The sequence below is a fragment of the Bos grunniens genome, chromosome 17 (genome assembly GCF_055505025.1).
Source record: "Bos grunniens cultivar Pamir isolate PY7600 chromosome 17, Bosgru_T2T1.0, whole genome shotgun sequence".
Classification (NCBI taxonomy): Eukaryota; Metazoa; Chordata; class Mammalia; order Artiodactyla; family Bovidae; genus Bos; species Bos grunniens.
In genome coordinates this window covers 29,872,755-29,899,641 of record NC_141181.1, presented here as the reverse complement: position 1 = coordinate 29,899,641, position 26,887 = coordinate 29,872,755, and the positions used below count along the sequence as shown (strand labels likewise).

Genomic DNA, 26,887 nt, shown 5'->3' with positions numbered 1-26,887 from the left:
CCATTCATCTATTGATGGACATTTAGGTTGCTTCCATATCTTGGCTATGGTAAATAGTGCTACTGTGAACATTGGGGTGCATGTATCTTTTCAGATTATAGTTTTCTCCAGATATATGCTCTGGAATGAGATTGCTCGGTCATATGGTAGTTCTATTTTTCACTTTTCTCTGTACTGTTCTTCATAGTGCCTGATCTAGATATTCTCATTCAAACTGTGGTATGCTACCCATTAATGGGTTGAAATCAATTTAATGGTTTTAACTTACTTAAAAAAATAGTAAATGCAGGGGACGTGGGTTCATCCTTGGTCAGGGAACTAAGATCCTCCATGTTGTGGGGCAACTAAGTCTGCATGCTGCAACTACTACAGATTCCACATGATGCAGTGAAGAACCCATGTGGCACAACTAAGACCTGACTCAGCCAAATAAATTGTAGGTCAGTTGTTCAGTCGTGTCGGACTCTTTGCAACCCCATGGACTGCAGCACACCAAACTTCCCTGTCCTTCACTATCTCCCAGAGTGTGCTCAAACTCATGTCCATTGAGTCGGTGATGCCATTCAGCCATCTCATTCTCTGTCGCCTCCTTCTCCTCCTTCTGTCAATCTTTCCCAGCATCAGGATCTTTTTTAATGAGTTGACTTGTTCGCATCAGGCGGCCAGAGTATTGGAGCTTCAACTTCAGCATCAGTCCTTGCCATGAATATTCAGGGTTGATTTCCTTTAAGATTGACGGGTTTGATCTCCTTTCTGTCCAAGGGACTCTCGAGTCTTCTCCAGCACCACAATTCCAAAGCATTGATTCTTCAGTACTCAACCTTCTTTATGGTCCAGCTCTCACATCCGTATATGACTACTGGAAAAACCATAGTTTTGGCTATACAGACTGTCAGCAGCAACCTGATGTCTCCACTTTTCAATATGCTGTCTAGGTTTGTCATAGTTTTCTTTCCAAAGAGCAAGCACCTTTTCATTTCATGGCTGTAGTCACTGTCCACAGTGATTGGAGCCCAAGAAAATAAATTCTATCACTGTTTTCACCTTTTCCCCATCTATATGCCATGAAATGATAGGACCAGATGTTATGATCTTAGTTTTATGAATGTTGACTTTTGAGAGGGTAACAGGCAGGAAGGCCAGGGGTCTCCAAACGGAGGAAATAGACAGCAAGTGTCAGACATATTTTCTCTCTCTCTTAAGCGGCAGGACGAAACAAACTACAAGTGTCCAGATTTTTTCACCTTTTCTATGCAAATTTAAATAGGGTGGCCACGTGCATCTCGAACCTCCTTGCAAGCACAGAGGCTCGGGCTATTGGCCCGCACACCACTACGCATGTGTATCAACTACAAGGGTGGGTGATGGAGTTGAGGCTTTCTATTAACACCACAGCCAAAGAGGAGGGTAATACTGTGCCTCTTTGTCAAGCCAAACCCTCCCCCAGCTTTATTAATCTTCAAGCAAGTTCCCCACCAGCCACTTTGCTGAAAATCCTGCCAACAAAGTTGCCTGCAGGTATTGACCACAGCCCAAGGAATGCCTAGGACTCCTAGAATAGGTTTATTTTCCTGTGGAATGTGGAGAAGACGAAAGGAGTGTTAGACCTGAGTACAGAGATGAGGAGAAAGTGAGAAAGCAGTGATTGAGAAGAGAATTTCACATTGGCTTCAACTCTTTGAATGGTTTTTCAGAGACTTATTTTTTTTAAAAAAAGTTTTTATTAATATTTGTATTGGGGCGTAACCAATTAACGGTTGTGAAAGTCCTGCAGTCAATCCTGCTGGCCTTCAAAGTCACATTCTCTGGGAATTCCTAGTCCTTTGTCATTGTTGGGTTCCAGTGTCCTGTCAATTGTTGTTAAACAGCTAGTTGCGATTTTGGTGGTCTCACAGGAGAAGAGTGCATGACTTGGTCTCATAGGAGAAGGTGAGTGCCATCTTAAATCTGTTTCTAGAGAGACTTCTTTATTCTGTATGAATAAGGAAGACTGTGTAGTGATGTATGTCATAAACCATCACAATATTGTTAGTTATCCTCCAATTAAAAATAAAGTTAAAAAAAGGAAGACTGAGCAGGAATAAGGCTAAAGTGAAGCTTGAGGAATTGGGGTTGGGCACTGAAAAAATTTTGGCTAAGCTATTATCTAAGAAAAAAGAGAAATAATCAAAATAATTTTAGAAAGAGAGGGGCTCTCATGTTTGTGGATAAGTTTGGACCTACCTGCTTGGAAAGAGGAAGGATACGTTATGTTTGGACATATGTTTGTTTCATCATCTTCATCAAAATGCAATTTTTGAATAAGATCTGAATGGGTTTCCCTCTAGCCTTAGATAGTGATCTCTCCATTCACACTTAAAATTTAAGAGTTATGCTCCCATTAGAATGGCATCAAGAAAACAAAGAATGACAGTTGCTGTTGAGGATGTGGTGAAAAAGGAACCTTTATATACTGTTGGTGGAAATGTAAATTGGTCCAATCACTATGGAAAGCAATAAAGAGATTCCTCAAAAAACTAAAAATAATCTGCCATGTGACCCAGCAGTTCCACTACTGGGTATATACCCAAAGGAAATGAAAACAGTATTTTGAAGAGAGAAGTGTACTCCCATGTTTATTGCAGTGTTCCCAATAGCCAAGATGGCAAATAGATGGGAAGCAATGGAAACAGTGACAGACTTTATTTTTTGGGGCTCCAAAATCACTGCAGATGGTGACTGCAGCCATGAAATTAAAAGGCATTTGCTCCTTGAAAGAAAAGTTATGACCAACCTAGACAGCATATTAAAAAGCAGAGATATTACTTTGCCTACAAAGGTCCATCTAGTCAAAGCTATGGTTTTTCCAGTAGTCATGTATGGATGTGAGAATTGGACTACAAAGAAAGCTGAGCACCAAAGAATTGATGCTTTTGAACTGTGGTGTTGGAGAAGACTCTTGAGAATCCCTTGGACTGTAAGGATATCCAACCAGTCAATCTTCAAGGAAATCAGTCCTAAATATTCCTTGGAAGGATTAATGCTGAAGCTGAAACTCCAAAACTTTGGCCACCTAATGTGAAGAACTGACTCATGTGAAAAGACCCTGATGCTGGGAAAGATTGAAGGTGGGAGGAGAAGGGGACAACAGAGGATGAGATGGTTGGATGACATGAGTTTGGATAAACTCCAGGAGTTGGTGATGGACAGGGAAGCCTGGTGTGCTGCAGTCCATGGGGTCGCAAAGAATTGGACACGACTGAGCGACTGAACTGAACTGAACTGGAGACAACCTAAGTGCCCTTCAGAGAATGAATGGATAAAAAAGATGCAGTATGTATATGCAATGGAATATTATTCAGCCATAAGAATATTCAGCCAGTTTCCAACAACACAAGAGAAGACCCTACACATGGACATCACCAGATGGTCAACACCGAAATCAGATTGATTATATTCTTTGCAGGCAAAGGTGGAGAAGCTCTATACAGTCAGCAAAAACAAGACTGGGAGCTGACTGTGGTTCAGATCGTGAACTCCTTATTGCCAAATTCAGACTTAAATTGAAGAAAGTAGGGAAAACCACTAGACCATTCAGGTATGACCTGAATCAAATCCCTTATGATTATACAGTGCAAGTAACAAATAGATTAAAGGGATTAGATCTAATAGAGTGCCTGAAGAACTAAACACAGAGGTTCATGACGTTTTACAGGAGGCAGTGATCTAGACCATTCCCGAGAAAAAGAAAGGCAAATGGTTGTCTGACAAGGGCTTACAAATAGCTGAGAAAAGACAAGGTAAAGGCAAAGGAGAAAAGGAAAGATATACCCATCTGAACGCAAAGTTCCAAATAACAAGGAGAGATAAGAAAGCCTTCCTCAGTGATCAGTGCAAAGAAATAGAGGAAAACAATAAAATGGGAGAGACTAGAGATCTCTTCAAGAAAATTAAAGATACCCAGGGAACATTTCATGTAAAGATGGGCTCAATAAAGGACAGAAATGGTATGGACCTAACAGAAGCAGAACATATTAAGAAGAGGTAGCAAAAATACACAGAAGAACTATACAAAAAAGATCTTTATGACCCAGATAACCACGATGGTGTGATCTCTCACCTAGAGCCAGACATCCTGGAATGTGAAGTCAAGTGGGCCTTAGGAAGCATTACTACGAACAAAGCTAGTGGAGGTGATGGAATTCCAGTTGAGCTATTTCAAATCCTGAAAGATGAAGCTGTGAAAGTGCTACAGTCAATATGCCAGCAAATTTGAAAAACTCAGCAGTGGCCACAGGACTGGAAAATGTCCATTTTTTCTTCCTTGGAAGAAAAGTTATGACCAACCTAGACAGCATATTAAAAAGCAGAGACATTACTTTGCCTACAAAGGTCCATCTAGTCAAAGCTATGTTTTTTCCAGTAGTCATCTATGGATGTGAGAATTGGACTATAAAGAAATCTGAGTGCCAAAGAATTGATGCTTTTGAACTGTGATGTTGGAGAAGACTCTTGAGAGTCCCTTGGACTCTCAATCTTGGACCAGTCAATCTTCAAGGAAATCAGTCCTGAATATTCTTTGGAAGGACTGATGCTGAAGCTGAAACTCCAATACTTTGGCCACCTGATGTGAATGCCAATCCCAAAAAAAGGCAATGCCAAAAAATGTTCAAACTACCACACAATTGCACTCATCTCACACGCTAGCAAAGTAATGCTCAAAATTCTACAAGCCAGGCTTCAACAGTACGTGACCCATGAACTTCCAGATGGTCAAGCTGGATTTAGAAAAGGCAGAGTAACCAGAGATCAAATTGCCAACATCTGCTGGGTCATCAAAAAAGCAAGATAGTTTCAGAAAAACATCTACTTCTGCTTTATTGACTATGCCAAAGCCTTTGACTCTGTGGATCACAACAAACTGAGGAAAATTCTTTAAATGATGGGAATACCAGACCACCTCTCCTGCCTCCTGAGAAAACTGTATGTAGGTCAAAAAGCAACAGTTAGAACCGGACATGGAACAATGGACTGGTTCCAAATGGGGAAAGGAGTACGTCAAGGCTGTATATTGTCACTCTGCTCTTTTAACTTATATGCAGAGTACATCATGAGAAACACATGAAGCACAAGCTGGAATCAAGATTGCTGGGAGATATATCAATAACCTTAGATACACAGATGAAACCACCCTTATGGCTGAAAGCAAAGAACTAAAGAGCCTCTTGATGAAAGTGAAAGAGGAGAGTGAAAAAGTTGGCTTAAAACTCAACATTCAGAAAACTAAGATCATGGTATCCGGTCCCATCACTTCATGGCAAATAGATGGGGAAACAGTGGAAACAGTGTCAGACTTTATTTTTTTGGGCTCCAAAATCACTGCAGATGGTGACTGCAGCCATGAAATTGAAAGACGCTTGCTCCTTGGAAGAAAAGTTATGACCAACCTAGACAGCATATTAAAAAGCAGAGACATTACTTTGCCTACAAAGGTCCATCTAGTCAAAGCTATGTTTTTTCCAGTAGTCATCTATGGATGTGAGAATTGGACTATAAAGAAATCTGATTGCCAAAGAATTGATGCTTTTGAACTGTGATGTTGGAGAAGACTCTTGAGAGTCCCTTGGACTGTAAGGAGATCCAGCAGTCAATCTTCAAGGAAATCAGTCCTGAATATTCTTTGGAAGGACTGATGCTGAAGCTGAAACTCCAATACTTTGGCCACCTGATGTAAAGAACGGACTCATTTGGAGAGACCCTGGGAAAGATTGAAGGTGGAAGGAGAAGGGGATGACAGAGGATGAGATGGTTGGAATGCATCACTGATGCGATGGACATGAGTTTGAGTAGGCTCGATGGACATGAGTTTGAGTAGACTCCAGGAGTTGGTGATGGACAGGGAACCCTGGTGTGCTGCAGTCCATGGGGTTGCAAAGAGTCAAACACAACTGAGCAACTGAATTGAACTGACCTGAACCAAATTTAAAAAGAGGTTTCTTTTAAATTCTGTGTTTCCGTGAGGACACCTGGCTCCACCAGAACTTAACGTTTCTCAAACCTTGAGCTAGCTGATGAGATGTGTTTTTGTTTTGGAAATGTTTGTCTTAAGCTATGTTAATGAACTATGCATTGACCCTAGACTCTGTCTTCAAGTTGTTTCTACCCAAGACTCATGAACCTACTTGACAAACCAGTATGTTTTACTCATGCAAATTTTTTCTAAAGCTATGTTAATAAGACTGTATTTGCTTGAGAACCTGCCTTTCTTCAAGATTCATGTCAATCATTTTATGGCTAGGGCAACTCACCTTGTGCCATTGTTATGTCAAAATGCGTGTTGTGGGTGAGGGGCCTGGTGCCAGTCTCTGAGTTTGGAGACATTTCCTTTCTCTAATTAGCTGACTGCTGCTGCTGCTGCTGCTAAGTCGCTTCAGTCGTGTCTGACTCTGTGCGACCCCATAGACGGCAAACTGCTAGTAGCTATAACATCTGGCTAAAGACCAGCAGGGGGGCACTCTTTATGCCCTCTTCTGATGTCTATGTCAGAAGCTTTCTCTATCTCTTTTATACTTTAATAAAACTTTATCACACAGAAGCTCTGAGTGATCAAGCCTCGTCACTGGCCCTGGATGGAATTCCTCCCCTCAGGACACCAAGAATTACTGGAGTCGTTCGTCGCTTAACAACAATCTTTCAGTTTTAAACCAACCTTTTCACTCTGCTCTTTCACCCTCATCAAGAGACTCTTTAGTTTTTCTTTGCTTTCTGACATTAGAGTGGTATCGTCTGCATATCTGAGGTTGTTGATATTTCTTCTGACAATCTTGATTCCAGCTTGTGATTGATCCGGCCTGGCATTTCACATGATGTACTCTGCATAAGCAGGGTGACTGTATACAGCCTTCATGTGCATCTTTCCTAGTTTTGAACCAGACCTTTGTTCCATGTCTGGTTCTAACTGTTGCTTCCTGACCTGCATACAAGTTTCTCAGGAGGCAGGTCAGGTTGTCTGGTATTCCCATCTCTTCAAGAATTTTCCACAGTTTGTTGTGATCCACAGAGTCAAAGGCTTCGGTGTAGTCAGTGAAGCAAAGTAGACGTTTTTCTGGAATTCCCTTGCTTTTTCTATGACCCAGCGGATGTTGGCAATTTGATCTCTGGTTCCTCTGCCTTTTTTAAATCCAGCTTGAACATCTGGAAGTTCTCTGTTCATGTAGTGTTGAAGACTATCTTGAAGGATTTTGAGCATTACCTTACTAGCATGTGAAATGAGCACAATTGTGTGACATTTTGAACATTTTTTGGCACTGCTTTTCTCTGGGATTGGAATGAAAACTGACCTTTTCCAGGTCTATGGCACTGCTGAGTTTTCCAAATTTGCTGGCATATTGAGTGCAGCACTTTAACAGCATTGTCTTTTAGGATTTTTAATAGCTCAGCTGGAATTCCATCACCTCCACTGCCTTTGTAGTAATGCTTACTAAAGTCCACTTGACTTCCACACTCCAGGATGTCTGGCTCTAGGTGAGTGACCACACCATCATGATTATTTGGATCTTCTGTGTATTCTTCTCACCTCTTCATAATCTCTTCTGCATCTGTTAGGTCCTTGTCATTTCTCTCCTTTTTTGTGCCCATCTTTGCATGAACTGTTTCCATGGTATCTTTAATTTTCTTGAAGAGATCTCTAGTCTTTCCCATTCTATTGTTTTCCTCCATTTCTTTGCACTGTTCATGTAAGGCTTCTTATCTCTAGTTGCTATTCTCTGGATCTGCATCCAGATGGGTATATCTTTCCCCTTTTCCTTTGCATTTTGCTTCTCTTCTTTTCTCAGCTATTTGTAATGTCTCCTCAGACAACCATTTTGCCTTCTTGCATTTCTTTTTCTTTGGGATGTTTTTGGTCACTGCCTCCTGTACAGTGTTATGAACTTACATCGTAGTTCTTCAGGCACTCTGTCTACCAGATCTAATCCCTTGAATCTATTTGTTACCCTCACTGTATAACCATAAGGGATTTGATTTAGGTCTTATCTGAATGGTCTAGTGGTTTTCCTTACTTTCTTCAATTTAAGCCTCAATTTTCAATGAGGAGCTCCTGAGCTGAGCTACAGTCAGCTTCAGGTCTTGTTTTTGCTGACTGTATAGAGCTTTTCCATCTTCAGCTGCCAAGAATATAATCAATCTGATTTCAGTATTGACCATCTGGTGATGTCCATGTGTAGAGTCTTTCCTTGTGTTGTTGAAAGGGGGTCTTTGCTATGACCAGTGCGTTCTCTTGGCAAAACTCTTAGCCTTTGTCCTGCTTCATTTTGTACTCCATGGCCAAACTTGCTTGTTACTCCAGGTATCTCTTGACTCCTACTTTTGTATTCTAGTCCCCTATGATGAAAAGGACATCTTTTATTAGTTCTAGAAGGTCTTGTAAGTTTTCATAGAACTGTTTGACTTGAGCCTCTTCAGCAATAATGGCTGGTGCATAGATGTGGATTACTGTGATATTGAATGGTTTGCCTTGGAAATGAACAGAGATCATTCTGTCATTTTTGAGATGCACCCAAGTACTGCCATATAAATAAATAATTTTTATTTTACATAGAAAATATGAGACTTCACTGATGATAGTGAAGTTAATATGTTTTACAATTCATAGATAAATGCAAATTTTAAAATTATTTTCAAAACTTATATATGTTTTTATGTATACAAATATGTGTTGTATTGACTGTCACAAGGTAAAATATTTTTCTTATTGTTAGAACTAAGTTTTAAAGCTTTTGTTATAATTAGTGTCATCATATTTTGGTACTTATGCAAACAATTTTTATTTGTTCCTCAGGACTTTCTAATAACTTTTCTATCCAAGTATAGATTGGCAACTCTCCTTCTTTGTTCCTGTGCTATCCTGTATATAGATTTTTAAAACAGTGTTATAATTTTATCTATTTCTGCAGTGTTTCATGATGAGACTGGATTAGCTATTCCTTAGCAAGTATAGCTCAGTGGTTAAGCACCTGAAGGCTTTCAAATCAAACCCATTAACTTACTGTGACCTTGGCAAGTTATAATCCCAGTAAGCTTTAGGTTCTTTATCTATAAAGTGGGGGAAACTATGGTAGATACCCTCGTAGGGTTATTGTGAAGATTTAAAAAAGAAAACACAACATTTAAAGGGCTTAACATATTGCCTGATATGCTCAATAAGTGATTATTCTTATTAGAAAGAAGACCAATACTAAATATATCCATTAATTAACATTAGCATTAGATGATTTCAAGAAGGAAGGAGAGAAACAACGTTTCATAGATATCTGCAATGTGCCAGGTCTGGTTTTTTAGTGCTTTACAAATATTATCTGACATTGAAAAGTAGGATATTATTACCCTCATTTTTAGAGATATGATTATAAACTAGAATTCAAATATAGTTCTTTCTGGTTCTCAACTTTTATGTTTTCCACTCATCTAAGCTGTCTCACAGTGATGGCTCAGTGAATAAATGACAGCTGAGAGGCTGGTCCTATGCCTCTTCTCTTTCCTCCAGCAGTTATGCTACATATTTGAGTTGTAGTATTAATGTCATGCTTTTGATCTTTGGAATTAGTTTTCTAAAAAACTGAAAATCCAGAGATTGTAGTAGTCAGTTGTCCTTTACCAGTAATCTAAGAATCCTACTGCTGCTACTGCTAAGTCACTTCGGTTGTGTCTGACTCTGTGCGACCCCATAGATGGCAGCCCACCAGGCTCCACCATCCCTGGGATTCTCCAGGCAAGAACACTGGAGTGGGTTGCCATTTCCTTCTCCAATGCATGAAAGTGAAAAGTGAAAGTGAAGTCGCTAAGTTGCGTCCGACTCTTAGCGACCCCATGGACTGCAGCCCACCAGGTTCCTCCGTCCATTGGATTTTCCAAGCAAGAGTACTGGAGTGGGATGCCATTGCCTTCTCCAAGAATCCTAATATTCCTCTAAAATATCATTCACTCAGTATAACCTAAATTTTCTCAATTCTGCTTTCCATAAAGAAAGAAGCCTCGGCTTCATCCCAAGAGATTATGATTTCATTGGTTTGGAGTGGAGCCTGCATTTTTTAAAAAGTTCCCTCAGTGGTCCATATATGTAGTCAAGGTGAGGACCACTGGTATCAATATAATATGATCCCATAAGAAGAGTTTTAAGATAGATTTTTCATTCTTAACTGTTGTTTCGTGAGTCCTCAGTCAGACAAACTTAAGGAAAAGCATCATTTATGGCTACCAAAGGAAAGGACTCAGGTTAGTGTGGTTGGTAAGTCCACATTTCTCTTGGCACCTTGCCAAGAAATTTGTTTATTCTTCCAGGCAGACCATCACTCCATTTTAAATAAGCTGGTTACAAAAGACATATGCATACACACGTCCTCTTGTGAGTAATGGCTAGGCAGTGTTATGTTACCAGGAATAAAGAAATGTTGCCTCTCCTCCACTGAGGTGCCCAGAATGATTTAGAGATTCTAAGTGAGGAAGTTTTTTAAATTGTAGCATGTTTTAGTTGAATGAGCTAGGTGGCACCTTTATTGTTGTCCATCGACTTCTCCGTGTCCACTCTCATGGATTCTGCTCATCCCCGTTAGTTGCAGGTTGAGCCCACGTAGTTTCTTGATCCACTGTCCAAAACTTGTCTCAGGTTCTCTAGGTGGTTGTGAGAAGAAAGAAATTTACTTTCTGATTTATGCAGTGATACAATTCTTTTGGCAAATTATCTTTTATTTAATGTGCTTTATAAACAGGAAGGCTCTCTTAGAAGACAGTTTTAATTAGGTTTGTCCCTTTATAGTTGGGGCTTCCCTGGTGGCTCAGATGGTAAAGTGTCTGCCTGCAATGTGGGAGACCTGGGTTCCATCTGTGGGTTGGGAAGATCCACTGGAGAAGGAAATGGCAGCCCACTCCAGTACTGTTCCCTGGAAAATTCCATAGACAATAGAACCTGGTGGGCTACATGGGATTGCAAAGAGTCGGACACAACTGAGCAACTTCACTTCACTTTATAGTTGATTGGGTCAACCACACCTAGGGTCTGTGACCCAAGAGTATGGTCTTTATTTTCCTAGAGTAGAGATTATGTTCAAGAGCATTTAATACCATGTACTAAAGCACCATTGCAAGCCTTGGTTGGAAAAAAATCTAAAACTGCCAATTTGTCACTAAATCTTTTGAAATACCAAGGAGTTCTTCAGAAATAACAGGAAGAGATCCTCTGTCTGTTCAAAGAAGCCATGCTCTAGTTGTTCATGGGCTGCCTCTTATTTTGCACATCTCTAGTATACCTCCATGAGATACTGTGCCCGAGTCAACAAAAATAGGAAAACCAGACGTGGATTAAAAAACTACATACATTTAAACATTCTTGTTTGGGATTATTTGTGCCATGTTTGCTTATGTCAGTGCTGTTAAGTATAATTATTTGCATTATCGTAGCGAAAATTTTATTATAAACCATTTCCCCCTACACAGGTATGGATTAGAATGTCTGTTCAGGTTTTATAGTTATGGACTGGAAAAAAAATTCAGACATGAAATTTTTAAGGATTTCCAAGAAGAAACCAAGAAAGACTACGAATCTGGTAAAAACAAAACAATACTTTATTCAATTTGAAAATTGTAAATATGAATCTGTCAATAAATAGGGAGATTGTATCCTTTTTTGGGGGGTGGGGGACAGACTAATATGACTTTCAGGCCACTATTATGATTTGTTATAAAGGATGGAACACCATATGTAAGAAGGTTTTTCATGTGAGATGTTGGAAAATAATCACTCCCAAGAGTTTCTTTATGGATTTGCATTTTGTCATTATTCCTTTGACTTACATGACTACTCACTGATGTTCCTTCCATTATGTGAAAATTCTATGTAATATGAGTAAGTGTGCTAGGAAAGGTGAAATAGTATAGTGGGTAACAATACAGGCTCTGGGCTAGAGTCTGAATTCCATTTCCACCCCTTAGTAGCTCTGTGGCCATGGTTAAGTTGCTTAATTTAACCTTGTTTAACTTGCTTAACTCAGTTGACTCATCAGTAATATTTACATAAGAGCACCTATATAACAGGGTGGTGTATAGGTCAAATTAGTTTAATATACAATAAACCACTTAAATAATACCTGTTATATAGCAAATGCTTAATAAATGTTAGCTGCCATTATTCATTACAGTGTTAGCCTCAAGATCTAAATAAAGTGTATATTAGAAGACATGGCTTAATGCTGGTAAGACATAGTCAATATGAATCATTTTTTAAGGATTCTGTATATTTTATTGTATATATTTTTTGTTACTAGGTCAGCTGTATGGATTAGAAAAGTTTTGGGCTTATCTAAAATATTCTCAATCTAAAACACAATCTATTGACCCCAAACTTCAGGAATACCTCTGTAGCTTTAAGAAGCTGGAAGACTTCCGTGTTGATGTAAGTTTTAAATTCTTTCACTGTATTATTTTTACTACTCTTACATTTGAGCTATTTGGGCTTATCAGTGACTTTCTTAACTTTAATTTTATAGTTTTTATTTTTTAACTTTCATTTTGAAAATTCAACTTTCTAGTTTTGAAATCAAACTTTAAAATAGGTGCAAAAATGGGACTTCCCTGGTAATCCAGTGATTAAGACTCTACACTTCAATGCGGGTAGCACAGGTTTGATCCTGGGTCAGGGAACTAAGATCCCACATACCATGAGGCCAAAAAGGGAAGAAAAAAACAAAACAGGTGCAAAAATAGTATAGAGAATTCCCATATACTCAGTTTACCCACAGTCCCTAAATGTTAATATCTTATATAACCACAGTGGAGTTGTCAGTCACTTTAACCAATTTGATTTCAAGAGGAAAAGGAAACATTTTTTAAAGAGAATGGAATGAGCATAAGATAAAGGAAAAGGGGAAAGAAGAGAAAAGAGAAACAAGGAAAGAAGAATCAAAAGGAGCAGAAAAGAGAGAGGTGAAAGGTAAACTAGGTACTATAATTTGTTTGTCTTACAGTTTTGTGTAAATAGATTTGATAGTCCAGGGGTGCAGTTAACAGAAGTACCGACATCTCTGGAATTACAGAGCTGTGTTTCCAGAGTGGTCCAGCCAGTTCTGTCACAAAGATGTCCTTGCTTTATAATATTATAGTGACTTTTGCCCTGTCTGAAGAGTGTTCAAGAATTCAGACCTCTGCTTTTAAATACAGTAGAAGTTTGGAGGAGGAAAAGATTAGAGTTATAAATGCTTTGCACTTGATGAAAGTTGCATAAAGAACAAAAATAGCCTCTCTGAAACGTTTTCCCAGAGTTATGGAACCCAGTGTATGTTTATGCTCTACCATATAGTTCAAGCCCTAAAACATAGGAGAAGCTTAATAAACATGTGTTGAATGAAAGAATTAACTGATAGGAAGGAAATTTAAGTTTAATATCTTAAATTTCTGTTACATTTTCCTTGTACTAATAAAATCTAAAGTTTCCCTCTGTTGAAAAATTCTGACCTTAGATTTTGAAGGGAGAAAAAAATAGTAAAATCATCACTATGTTGTCTTTCATAATTTGCAGCCCCCTATTGGTGAGGAGTTTGGAAGAAAAAGACATTCATCTACTTCTGGTGAGGAGAGTAATCGTCATAGACTTCCATCTAATTCCTCTACAAAGCCACCAAGTGCTGCTAAGCCTACACCTGCTAATCAGCTTCAGGTTCCAATAAATTCTCCCAGAAGGAACACTTCACAGGAGTCCAGTGACAATTCACACCAGAACAATGCTGCCTCAGTCCCAACAAATGGTGAACTGCCTGAGAAATAGACTCTTAACAAAAGTTGTTTACCCTTGAAATCAACATTTACATCAGTATTTATTTGGGAAAATCTTCTGATGTTTAATTGTGATAATCAGAAAAAAGAAGAAGGAAGAAAAATGGTAGCATTTTTTTCTAGCAGGATAAATTCTAAAAATGTTGCCTTGATTTCACCAAGGATAGTTTTGGTAACCTTTTATAGAGATCCTCTAGTAATATATTTTAGTCTCAGTATTTCTTTTTCAAAGCTATTGTTTACAAGAACAGCCTTCCTTAAATATATATAAAAACATCACAAGGAATGCCTAACATTACAGCTCATACTTCTTAAAGAAGATATAGTATGTTGTATTCATCTCTTCTGTAGAGCTCTTAAAGAATCCAATTACCCCATTATCAATTCATATTTGAACTTATCAAAAACAAAGGAAGATTACATATATATTTTTTTTAATTCAGAAAAAGAATGTGAAATACCACAATTGCTTTTCTTTTAGATGTATGGTTTAAAAAAAATTTTTTTTTTTTTTTACAAAAGTAGAGATATATTGCAGTTATATTGAAGTATATGTACCTTGAATGTTGGGTTTTGCTTCCCCTCCCCCACCAAGTCATACTTCATGACTTCCATAGTTATTGTTGTGTTGATGTGGAGTGTTCTGAATTGACATCAGTCAATTATATATTAGGATGGATTTACTTTTTGTGACTATATAAACCTGCACAAGTAATTGAAATTGGAGTTGGGATTGGTTGGAATACTGTCCTAAGTTAATTAAAACTTGCACTGTTTTGAATGCATTTGCTCTTTGTACATCTGCAGGTCTGTATGTCACAAGTAGTCAGATTATCCTCAGTTTAAAAGGAATACCTAGTTTTTCCTTTTTTGTGTCTTTTAGTTTTGTTTTATGCTTATAAGTGTTTTCAAAAACAAATTTACTTCTAATTTTTATTACTGTTGCAACTAATGTAAATGATAGTTTTAGTTTTTGTGGGAATTAAAATAAAGCAATTATTCTAAATTATTTGAATTGAATTTTAATTATTTTTGTTTAGAATATAGTTGAAAAGCTGTAATTTTCAAATTCTATTAGAAGGCCATTGTATTTTGTGAATGAAGTTTTAGTGTTAAACTTATATCCATTTTTATTTAACATATATTTTCCTGTATTGGGAATAAGCAACTAATTTAAGATACTAAATTAATTTATTATTTTCTCTTTGATGTCTTGTCATTATAGAATGACAACATTGAAATACATATTTTCTTTGGATAAATGGACTAGCCTTTAATAAATAAGAGATTTTCATTACTTTATTTCCCATGAATAAGCAATAATCTGTAGTTGTTTAATATTTAATATTTGGGAAGTCATCTTGATATATTACTTCTAAGAAACTGTCAAATTTGAATATTCAGAAAATCTACTTAGATCTTGGGAACAGAATCAAAAGTAAAACAAATAGATTTAGATAATACATTTTAAAATGTTTTCTTACATGCATATGTAGTTCTGGCTTTTCAGTGAGGACTTTCCAAACCATGCTTATTAGCTTTGAGTGCTCTCTTGAATTGATCTAAAAATCTTTCTCAATACCCTTTTTGTGTTGAACATTTACATCTGAAACCTGTATTTAACGTTAAGATTACTTCCACTCACCTAAATATGCAAATGTATATTTGAAATTTGTATATGAAAATTGTATATTTTATGTAAAAATACAATAATCAAGAGTTTTGTGATGTGTAATAAATTAGTAGTTTTATCATATTATTTTGATTATAAAAACAATACATGTACATTGGGCAATTTAGAAAGCACAAAGATGAAAATAAAGTACTTTTTTAAAAAAGGAAAAAACAAAATCAGTATCATGCTATACATACAGCATTATCACCTGCTTTTACTTGTAGAGGTAAGCATTTTCTGGTTATTAATATTTCTACACCATGACTTTTACAAGTTATATAGTATTGTAGCATGTGGATGTGTCATAGTTTATTTAGCTAAATCACATGTGGTTGAAATTTTGTCTGTGGTCAGGTTTGGGCTGTTACAAACAACAGTTTAATTGATAATATCCTTACAGATAAATCTGTGCGTAAACTTGGAGTTACTGCCTAACATAAATTCCTAGAAGTTGAAGTTCTAAGTGAAAATATATTCCCAATTAACGTACTCTAGAATGGTTGTAAAGTTTACCCTTTTACTAATAGCATCTGCTTTTCTATGTCCTTACCAACACTGGTTATTATAAATCTTTTCTTTGATAGATTGAGAAGCAAAAAATATTATTTTAATGTCATTATTAAGGTCATCATTTTAATCAAGTTACTAATGACTGATAATTTTATTGTTTATTATAATATTTGTAGATGGCTTGGTCATATCTTTTATGTTTTCCTTTTAGCATGATTATCTTTTTTGATTAATTTATAGAGCTTTTTTACTTAGCAAGACTATTAATCCTTTGCTTTCTAATTTTGTTTGTGTATATTTGACATAGTATGTACATTTTTTTGGTAAAAGTTTAAAAAATTATACCACTTAAAGCCAAATGTGAAACTTAAGCAAATAAAAGCATTGTTATTCAATGAAAAGAAAAACATTATTGACTATAAATCTAAATAGTCCTACTTAAAATTTATATAAGTTCCTAGAGAGCTTTCCTGGTGGCTCAGATGGTAAAGAATCCACCTTAGAGACCTGGGTTCCATCCCTGGGTAGGGAAGATCTCCTGGAGGAGGGTATGGCAACCCACTCCAGTATTCTTACCTGGAGAATTCCCATGGACAAAGGAGCCTGGCGGACCATAGTCTGTGGGATTGCAAAGAGTTGGACACAACTGAGCGACTAAGCACAGCACAGCACAGCACTAGAGACCTTAGATGCTTCCATCCTTGTGATTTTGTAGTTTTCAATTTTATTAAATAAAAAAGGCAACATTAAAATGTTTAAATTACTTGTCCTTTTAAAGGGATGGTTGAAACCATCTTTGGAATTCTTTATACTAAAAGGAATGAAATAAGAAAGTTATGTGTTAACATAGATATCATTTTAGTTTCTAAACAGATTTTATTTTTTAAACTTGTTTTTGACAGATTGGGACTTCATACTAACATTCTCTGATGCTTCCTCTTGCCATTATACTAAATGATATTACCGCTTTCCTTTCTGTGCTTAATCGTATCTTTCACCTAATTTCTTAGCTCTTAAGAAGCTGCTTTTATTTTATTATACAGGAGACTGATCTAAGAGAGTAATACCTAATTTTATCACCACTAGATGGCAGAATGGAATAAGTCAGATCTGTAAGTCTTTTGACAGGTGTGTGTGTGTGTGTGTGTGTGTGTGTGTGTGTAACTCTCACTCCACTCTTACTCCATCTTGTGATTGTGTGTGTGTGTGTATAACTCTCACTCCACTCTTACTCCATCTTGTGGTAACATGTAATTATATCAATTACTCTTGCATTCCTAATAGTCACATGTTAACAACTTATGATTACCTTGTTACAGCAATGTCAAACTGCTTAGTTATTAGTAAATAAATACAGATAAATTAAGGTTTGCATATGATTAAAGATAAAAATGCTTTGGGTTTTTTGGTCATTTCATTTAAAAATTTGTAGTACTTCATTAGCATTATTTGTGATTAACTCTTGAGATGTAAACAAAGCAAGAAAATTGTAAGATGTATCTGTTTAATTTGTCTAGCTAACCTAAGCTATGTAGTTAAATCCTTCCTGAAACACGAGAAACTTAAAACTAGGTGGTACTTTTATGACTTGAACTAAAAGTTATCATGCAGTTAGTTGAATGGCAGAGCAAGAATTTGAACTCAAGTAGTCTGGCCTAGACTTCAAGCTCTTCATTTTAACCAGACTGTTCTTTAATAGCCTGAAATATTGAAACATATGAACCCTGACTCTAAAACTCAAAATGCTGTGATTCTTAATTATTATAAAATCAAGATTAGATTCTTGTGGTTAAGACTAATGTTGTTTTATCTTGGGCATCTTCTGTAGTAACTAGTGGTCTAGTGGAATAATTATATTAAATGAGTCATGGTTAATGACAATATCATTCATGTGTTTCAATATTTTCCTAGAATTAGGTAAGATTAAAAAAAAAGTAAACATTTTATTCAGAATATGATTAGAAATTTTGCATTACATTAGAGTTATTATTGTCAACTACAGATACAAGATCCTATACTATTTAGAAATAAGTGTTCTAATTTTTAAGAAGCTTGAAGGAAATATGCCATATGGTTAATTAACAGGAAGCACCTCTGGCTTTAAAACATATACTTTTTAAAAATTTTTCTGAATTCTTTACAATTATTTTAATTAAATAATTAATATTAATAATTAATATTAATTATATTAATAATTATATTATATTTTTATTTTATATAAAATATATTATATTTTAATTATTAATAATTATATTAATAATTATATTAATAATAATAATAATTAAAATTATTTTAATTTTTAAAATAATTTTTATTTTCCAGTTTTTGTTAATATTTCATCTTGTTTTGCGTGCTGGTAGTGTGACTCCATGGACTTAGCCTGCTAGGCTCCTCTGTCCTCTGTTCATGGGATTTCCCCAGGCAAGAATACTGGAATGAGCTGCCAAGTCCTTCTCCAGGGAATTAGCTTGCTTTTAACTTGTCCAATTAAAGACATGATTTGGTTAATAGAATGGTTTCTGCCAATACACTATACACATTTGCTTCAGATTTTAAAAAATCAGAATGTGCTGTTTTTTGTGTTGATTTCATTTCTTCCAGGTAATATGTCAGGTCTACAAAACTGAGTACCTTTCTCAGGGTATTTTAAGGTATGTGAGACCTTCATTACAGCATGAACATAATCATAGTACTGTAATTTTTTAATGTTAAAATTTTCTAGTTTCTAGTTGAGTGTCCTTGAGTATAATCTGAGACTGACTTTTAATGAGTCAATAGAAGGGCTTTGAGAGGGAAGGTCTGTGAGACCCCAAAACTTCATACGCAGGATTTTACATACTTTTGGGGGTAATAATGCATAGCTTTTATCAGATTTCTGTGAGGATTTATGATCCCAAATAAGTTTAATAACCACTTCTCTAGAAACAACTTATTTGTTAGAAATATGAATCCTGGCTCCCCTCATTAAGTTACAGTCCTTCATCTACAAAATTGCACTTACCTCATAGTGTTATAAAGATTAAATGTAAAGCATTTAATACAGTGACTGACTTGCAATAAGCACTCAGTAACATTAGCTATTATTAGGATTAAGAGCTGAACTGGTTATCTTCACATTTGTAAAGATACTTTCTCCAGTAAACAGTGAATTTAATTTTAAATCTTCATGGGAAATTAATTTATTTAAAACATTTTAGTCAGTAGGAAAAAGTGAGATTCCTTGACATTGTTTTGTTGTCCTAGGATAATAACATATGAATACTTTTCTGCCCTTCTCACCTCCACATGAGAAGTAGGGTGCTTCAATTCAGTTCAGTTCAGTCGCTCAGTCATGTCTAACTCTTTGCGACCCCATAAATCGCAGCATGCCAAGCTTCCCTGTCCATCACCAACTCCCGGAGTTCACTCAAACTCACGTCCATCGAGTCGGTGAGGCCATCCAGCCATCTCATCCTCTGTCGTCCCCTTTTCCTCCTTCCCCCAATCCTTCCCAGCATCAGAGTCTTTTCCAATGAGTCAACTCTTCGCATGAAGTGGCCAAAGTACTGGAGTTTCAGCTTTAGCATCATTAGATGCTGCTAAACTTCTGCTGACTCTGAACAACTGACAAGGGTAGGAATTCTGTGAAGCAGTCACCATGTCATGGATTTGATTATGGTAATGTCTCACTTTTAGTTATTGCCTCTTTTTTTTTTTTTTATTCAGTTAACAGTTTTGCTCATTGTGTTTTCCCAACCTTACCACAATCTGTTATTTCTGCCTCATCATAAATATCCAGTCCCTGAACAAGACATGAGAATCTGCCTTTCCATGGCCCATGCCTCTCCCAGACTCAGGCACACTCCAGTGACTGCCACACTGCCATTCATTGCCACTTACTTTCTTTTGTAAGAGGCAGAGTATACAGTGTAAGAGCCAAGGGAGGCATCGAAATATCTCACAAGTTTGTTAAAACACACTTTTAGAGATTGTGTTGGGTCATCTAGAAACTATGGTGTAATGTAGTAGTTCTCAAGTTGTTGGTATGCCCAGGAGAACACAAATCCTTGCGGAGGGGTTTACATAGGCATAGATCATTTTAAAGAAATCAGTGTCCAGATTCTCAGGTTACATGAGTACTCTTTACTAAAATTGACTTATCCAATAATATGCTTGAGTTCCTAGTAGTCTTTTTTCCCATGTTATAAAAGAAAGCCATTGCCCTTACCCATCCAAAATATTACTCTAGATGTGAAGGCCATCACGGGCCACATAAAGGTTGAAATCTAATGATTTGTTGGGCTCTCATAAACTCATAAGACTTGCTGAATTTCTCTGCTTTATAAATACTTCTGTTAAGGGTAACAGAAGGTTTTGTGTGTAATTTTGGTTGGTGTTCAATGTGTTATTTAATGAGAGTTAGAACATGTTTTTACCAAATCATACAAAATATATACTATAATTACTGTCAGTCCTCATCTAATTTCACCTGATAAAATGTTTACAATTTTCCACTTCCTATTTATAAGCTACATCATTTTAAAAATAGCTGCCAAGCAGATTTGTTTTTAGCAGACAAAAAACTTCTCTTTCATTAAGTTTCATTAAATGTTAGATCATGATTCTTCTGACGATAAGCATTTACCATAAAACTTGTGGTGGGGATTGTCAAGTTATTTATCCAGTTCATTTCTCCTTCCCCTGGTCACACTGCATGTTCATTCTCCTGCTTTAGACTTGCCAGTATAACTGGTTCTGGATACTGAAAGGCAGAGGAGGTCAGGGGCACTACTTTAAGACCTGCCTAAGTGCCATCTCCATGCTCAATCTTTCCTTTTTTGACTGTGTGGAAGCCACATGTTCAAGATAGCAGAGCCTCCAAATGGAGGAACCCATGTCCTTATCTGCACTATGAGACTCTATATTATCAAAAAATAGTCTTCTATTATATTAAGCCATCAAGAGCTTGGAGTTACAGTAGTTAGTATTATCTTTACTGATAATGAAAAGTTTACTACCTATGTATAATAATTACCAAAATGTGTATATATATATTGTCTCAGTCATTATGTATTATTATTTGTAATAATGACTCCAATACAGAAGAAAAAAATTTTTTTGTCAATTACAGCCACTTATGGTCAGAAGAAAATAAAAAAATTTAATTGTATACTTATTTTTGTTGTAGATAAATATCTGATGTTCAATAAGACATTCAAACACTAAAATGTACTAGGATAAAAATCTGGAGAAAATGGAATGGAAATACAAGTTCAAGGAGAAAAGAGAAATGTATAAGTTTTCTAAATGTTAAAGAAGAGCTTGTTTACACACTTTTTGAAAATGGATTTAAATATTATATTTGGGTTTCGTTGACTTCACTTAAAAAGTGATATTTACAGTCACTGCCCTGTGGTGTCGCACCCTCCACCGGGGCTGAATCTGCGGGCCTTCCCCTCCCATCTACACTCTCCAGGGCGTTCCTTTGCCGATTTTTGAATGTGATTTTAAAGAGTGAAAAATGATACTATGCGTTTTTTAAAAAATAGTGCCTGAAGAAAAAGTGATATTTATAACTTTGTCAGACTGTAGTTATAATATGCTGAAAGTTATGACCTTTGCAGCTATTAAAATGAAAAATTTTAAACAACTTAAAATTTGTGAGGGATACATACATTTATGAAAATTATCTTAGACAAGGTTTTCAAGGAAAAATGTTTGCACACTGATGGGAGGAGGGGAAAGTGCAGACTCTGGAGTTATGTAGCTCTGCATCCAAATTCTGATTCTGCTGAATCACTGGGCAAGTTAGGTTAATCCATCTTTGCTTATTCTCCTCTAGTATTTAAATGAAAATACATGTAAAAATTCCATGGATGGAGGAGGAGCCTGGTGGGCTACAGTCCATGGGGTTGCAAAGAGTCAGATAGGATTGAGCAACTAAACAACATTTGGTACTAACCTGCTCTTGCTATTAAGAATCTTAATGAGGAAAGAGGAGTAAATTAGGAGTTTGGGAATTTATATCTAGTTTATATACACTATTGTATATAAATAAACAACAAGGACCTACTTGATAGCACAGGTGATTATATTCAATATCATGTAATAATCTATAATGAAAAGTAATCTGAAAATGGATATATGTATATGTAATAGCCACTGTATATGTATATGTAATTAGCCACTCCAGGTGAAAAACAATTTATCAAATCACTTATATATGAGTGAATTTATTGGATACAGGGTGAAAAGATTTTATTTTGGAAAGGAGGGATAATTTTAGAGTGTGAAGCAAGGGAAGAAGCTCTGTTAAATGCAAAATGGCACTGGAAGGGACCTTACTTGAGAGGATATTAAGGATGGCAGGGTTGTTTGTCAAAGAAAAATAAGAAGGAAACATAAATTTGCTTTAACTTACATTGTTGATTCTAGCCTACCACGCAATTAAAATAGCTCTTACATTTTAAAGTTACTCAAAAGATTGCTTTTAAGTTGGTGTAATTATTTTATATGTATCATAAATAGCATGTGCTTTATGAATCTCCTCCCTTGTGTGTGACTTCTATTTTAAGTAGATCCCAAGTGATGCCAGAGAGTTAACTAGGTCAACTGCCACCTGTGTTTATTTCTTTCATAAATCTTTTAAATCTCTGAGAGAATTCAAGAGGTTAAGTATGGCAGTTCCTTTACCTAATGCCTCTGATCACAGTGTGAACCTGTTGACTCTGCAGATGAATGTTAGTCATCATGGCTGGAACAGAAGCTGTGAAGGCTGTTAAACTGGGAAGTTCATGCCTGGTGACAGGGCAAATGCAATACCTGGTGTCAGCTGACCACTAGAGTTCTTGCATTTAGGGAAGGGATCATAGAAAGTCATAAGAGAACCACATGATGAAAAATGTTAATCAACATTGGTGGGAGTATAAACGGGTACAAAAGCTCTATGATTGAAGATTTAGCAATAGCTTTCAAAATGCTGTTATGCTATGTGTACATTAAAATGTTTTTATTGAAGTATAGTTTATTTACAATATTGTATAAGTTTCAGGCATACAGCATAGTAGCAGTTATATGTATATTATATATGTTCTTTTGCCTTATACGTTATTACATAATAATATTGAGTATAGTTCCCTGTGCTATACAGTTGGCCCTTGTTAGTTATCTATTTTATTCATTTTTGGCTGCATCAGGTCTTCGTTGCAGCAGGTGGGATCTTCACTGCAGAATGCGGGCTCTCTAGTTGTGGCCCTCAGGCTCAGTAATTGCAGTGTGGCAGCTTAGTTGCCTGACTGGGGGTTGAACCTGAGCACCCTGCTTTGGAAGGCAGATTCTTAACCACTGGACCACCAGGGAAGTCCCGGTTAACTATTTTATGCACAGTAGTGTATATATGTCAGAGAAGGCAATGGCACCCCACTCCAGTACTCTTGCCTGGAAAATCCCATGGACAAAGGAGCCTGGTGGGCTGCAGTCCATGAGTCAGACACGACTGAGCGACTTCACTTTCACTTTTCACTTTCATGCATTGGAGAAGGAAATGGCAGCCCTCTCCAGTGTTCTTGCCTGGAGAATCCTAGGGACAGGGGAGCCTGGTGGGCTGCCGTCTATGGGGTCACACAGAGTTGGACACGACTGAAGCAACTTAGCAGCAGCAGCAGCAGCAGTGTATATATGTGAATCCCAGCCTCATATTTTATTCCTCCCCCCACCTCTCTTTTCTTTTTGTTAACCATAAGTTTGTTTTCTGTTGTCTGTAAGTCTCTTTTTGTTTTGCAAATAAGTTCATTTGTTCTTTTTTTTTTTCTTTTATATTCCACATACAAGTGATATTATATGATATTTATTTTTCCCTGTCTGGCTTACTTCACTTAGTATGATAATCTCTCTAGGTCCATCCATGTTGCTGCAAATGACATTATTTCATTTTTTAATGGTTGAATAATATTCCTTTTTGTCCACTCATCTGTCCATGAGCATTTAGGTTGCTTCCATATCCTGGCTGTTGTAAATAATGTTGCTTTGAACATTGGAGTGCATGTATCTTTTTGAATTACAGTTTTCTCTGGATATATTCATAGGAGTGGGATTGCTGGATCATATGATAACTTTATTTTTAGTTTTTTAAGGAACCACCATACTGTTTCCCGTGGTAGCTGCACCAGTTTATACTCCCACCAACAGTTTAGGAAGGTTCCTTTTTCTGTACACCCTCTCCAGCATTTATTATTTGAAGAATTTTTGATAATGGCCATTCTGACCTGTGTGGGGTGATACCTCATTGTAGTTTTGATTTGCATTTCTTTAACTATTAGCAGTGTTGAGCATCTTTTCATGTGCCTTTTAGCCATCTGTGTGTCTTCTTTGAAGACATGTCTGTTCAGGTCTTCTGCCCGATTTTTGATTGGGTTGTTTGTTTTTTTTAATATTGAGCTGTATAAGCTGTTTGTTATGTGTACATTTTTTTTTAAGAATTTTTTTTTAAGTTCCTAAGCTTCACAATGCTAAGAAACTAAGATTTGTTACTTTGACTCATCCTAATATGTCCTTTTGGTTTTGCTGTAAGGTGACTAGTACAGCAATTCTATGTGTATCTCTTCCAGATTTTTGGATGTTGGGATTTTACACAAGAGATAATAAATTATGCTTCTTTTTTCCCCCCTCTTCAGTGCTCCAAACAAACTCAGGTAGAGTCAGAAAGGGAACAAAATATCTATCACTTACTACTAACACTGACAACTGAGTTTAATACTCACACCTTTGCTCAAAATATTAAACTTGCCCATCCAGAGACAACTGGACAAATTCAGGCCTCTCTTCAGAGGCAAGAGGCTCACCCTTTAGAAGAGGAGAGGAGGTTAAGACAGAAAACTGGTTAGTTCTACAGGGAGTTCAACCTGGTAAGAGGAAGGGAGAGAGGAACTGAGTGGGGCAACTCAGTTCTTTTGCCAGTATCACCAGTCACTTGCACAGGAAGATTGAGAGCTGGGAGAAGCACAGAAATAACTCTTCCCAGTACAAACTCCTGGAGGGTTTTTAGTTTCTGTCCTGGGGAGTCTGGCAGCAATGCTGGGAAGAGGATAGAGGCTGCTTTCTCCTATAAACACCCAGCACTGCTAGCATCCAGGGCTCTATTAGCTGTTAAACACTTTTACCAACTGACCTCTCTCCTGATTCTCCTGCGTCATCCTGTCATACTGGTTTGATCACCGTCCCTGGCATGCCGTGCACAGCTTCCTGCATTTTGCACACAGTTTTCCTGGTCCCCCTCCCCCACCCCACGGCTGTCCATTTGCCTTTTTAGGTCCAGATCAAGCTCTACCTCCCACAGCCCCTGGTCCTCTGAGCCCTTTCAGAACTTGTTCTCTGACACATACACACCAACCTTTCTCCTTCAGCATGTGTTGCCTGTCTTGTTACATTTCTCCTTATGGCTGTAGGCTCTAGTTCCTGTGCTTTTTTCAGTCCTAAAATGATCAATTAAGGAAAGCTTAACTTCAAGGAGAAAAAAAAAAAAAGAGCGACCCTGTGAACTATGTTTTATAGGTGGGAAACTAAGATTTATAACATGACTCATTTAACATTGCAAATACAATATAGAAGATAACGTGTGGTGGAGGGACTGAGCTGTTCCTCCCCAGGCTATGGAACTTAGTGTGCAATGGGAAGAAATTTAATCTTGCTTCCCACTCCCATCTCCTGTTTCCCAGGATACTGTGGCAATTGTTTGTTCATAGATGCCCCATAAGCTCTTGGAGGCGGCTGAGAATTAAGTTGCTTATTAATTCATTTAGTCTTGACCTACATATGGTTGAATAATCACAGGGCCATCTGTCTTCCTTAATTAACATGCAGAAATGAGGAGATTTCTCCCTACCTTCTGTAGATCGTGTGTCTGAATCTTGTCAAGAGGGCCCCAAATGACTTGCTGCCAGAGTCCTGGTAATTGCTTATAAGTGAAACCAACAGCTAATGGGAAGGGCTTTTGTTGTTTTCACTTGTTTTGTCTTTTTGAAAAGGCTTGTTGTGACTAGCCCTTGCTATTTCACCAGCCAAAGATTCTCATAAATGAGTATGCAATTGTATATTTCCTTTCAGGTTCAGGAGACAGAATAAGGGATTTTCCCAGATGCATTTGAGTTTTATCTCCCACAGTCTTCTGCTTTTCTCACAGGGTCTTCACTTATCTATATGACATCGATAGACTAAAGCAGTTATAAGGGCAGAAAAAAAACTTCCCTCTTCTCTTCTAGGTTCTTTGATGTCCTAATAAATTAATGTAAAAGAGAAAAACAAAATGTAATAACATGTATACCTCCATGCACACGTATATACATGGAAGATGCCCAGAAAAACTAACTCACCGAAATGTCAGAAGACCTCACTGTCTTTAGCTAAATATAAAATAAGATGTTTAGGGTGAGGAGTCAGTTATGGGAGGTTATCAGCAAAAGTACAGTAAACAAGAATATTTGTGCAAATTGAAGTCTTGCCTTTGTCCTGTGATAAGTTCCCAGAGATTTGGTGATCCTCTTTCAGATATAAAGAGGGAGACACCCTTACAAAGAGAAAATTTTCTGACATATATAAATGTTTCTTACAAAAGGCTGACTTCTAACTCAGTTTTCAGAACTTCTCTCATTTCTGCTATTAACAAAAACAAAACAGTTTAAGGACTTCCCTCACAGTCCTGTGGTGAAGACACTGCACTTTCACTGTAGGGGGCCTAGATTAGATTCCCTGGTCTAGAAACTAAGATCCCACATGCCACATGGCACAGCCAAAAAAAAAAAAAAAAAATGAAAACTTAAAATAGGTATTTGGGGGCATCAAAATCTGTTCCCCTTCACAGCCTGTTATGGAGTCTACTTTCTCTTGGTTGTTGACATGAAATGTGATGGGTTAAAAAGATGCCAACTA

The 26,887-nt window shown here is 36.9% G+C and overlaps 1 protein-coding gene and 1 long non-coding RNA gene across 23 annotated transcripts in view; one reads left to right on the top strand and one right to left on the bottom strand.

Annotated features, from left to right (window-relative positions):
* LARP1B (La ribonucleoprotein 1B) overlaps positions 1 to 13,904 on the top strand; it is a 137,064-nt gene extending 123,160 nt beyond the window's left edge. For all 19 annotated transcript variants that reach the window (XR_015144290.1, XR_015144289.1, XR_015144288.1 and 16 more), the window contains 3 exons: positions 11,470 to 11,579; positions 12,297 to 12,424; positions 13,547 to 13,904. Coding sequence is in view for 8 of the 19 variants with exons in the window: in XM_086346765.1 (XP_086202891.1) it covers positions 11,470 to 11,579; positions 12,297 to 12,424; positions 13,547 to 13,792 (484 nt within the window). In the remaining 11 variants the exon portion in view is untranslated. The remainder of the gene's footprint in view (positions 1 to 11,469; positions 11,580 to 12,296; positions 12,425 to 13,546) is intronic.
* On the bottom strand, positions 1,684 to 25,945 carry LOC147355150 (uncharacterized). 4 transcript variants are annotated; one of them, XR_015144293.1, is made up of 4 exons: positions 25,845 to 25,945; positions 25,353 to 25,434; positions 10,528 to 10,647; positions 1,684 to 1,972 (listed from the first exon to the last, which is right to left on the bottom strand). It is a non-coding gene; the product is annotated as an uncharacterized LOC147355150 (long non-coding RNA). The 4 variants fall into 4 exon arrangements; XR_015144291.1 differs by lacking the exon at positions 1,684 to 1,972 and adding an exon at positions 6,689 to 8,493; XR_015144292.1 differs by lacking the exon at positions 1,684 to 1,972 and adding an exon at positions 7,858 to 8,361.
* Between the last annotated feature and the right edge of the window lie 942 nt (positions 25,946 to 26,887).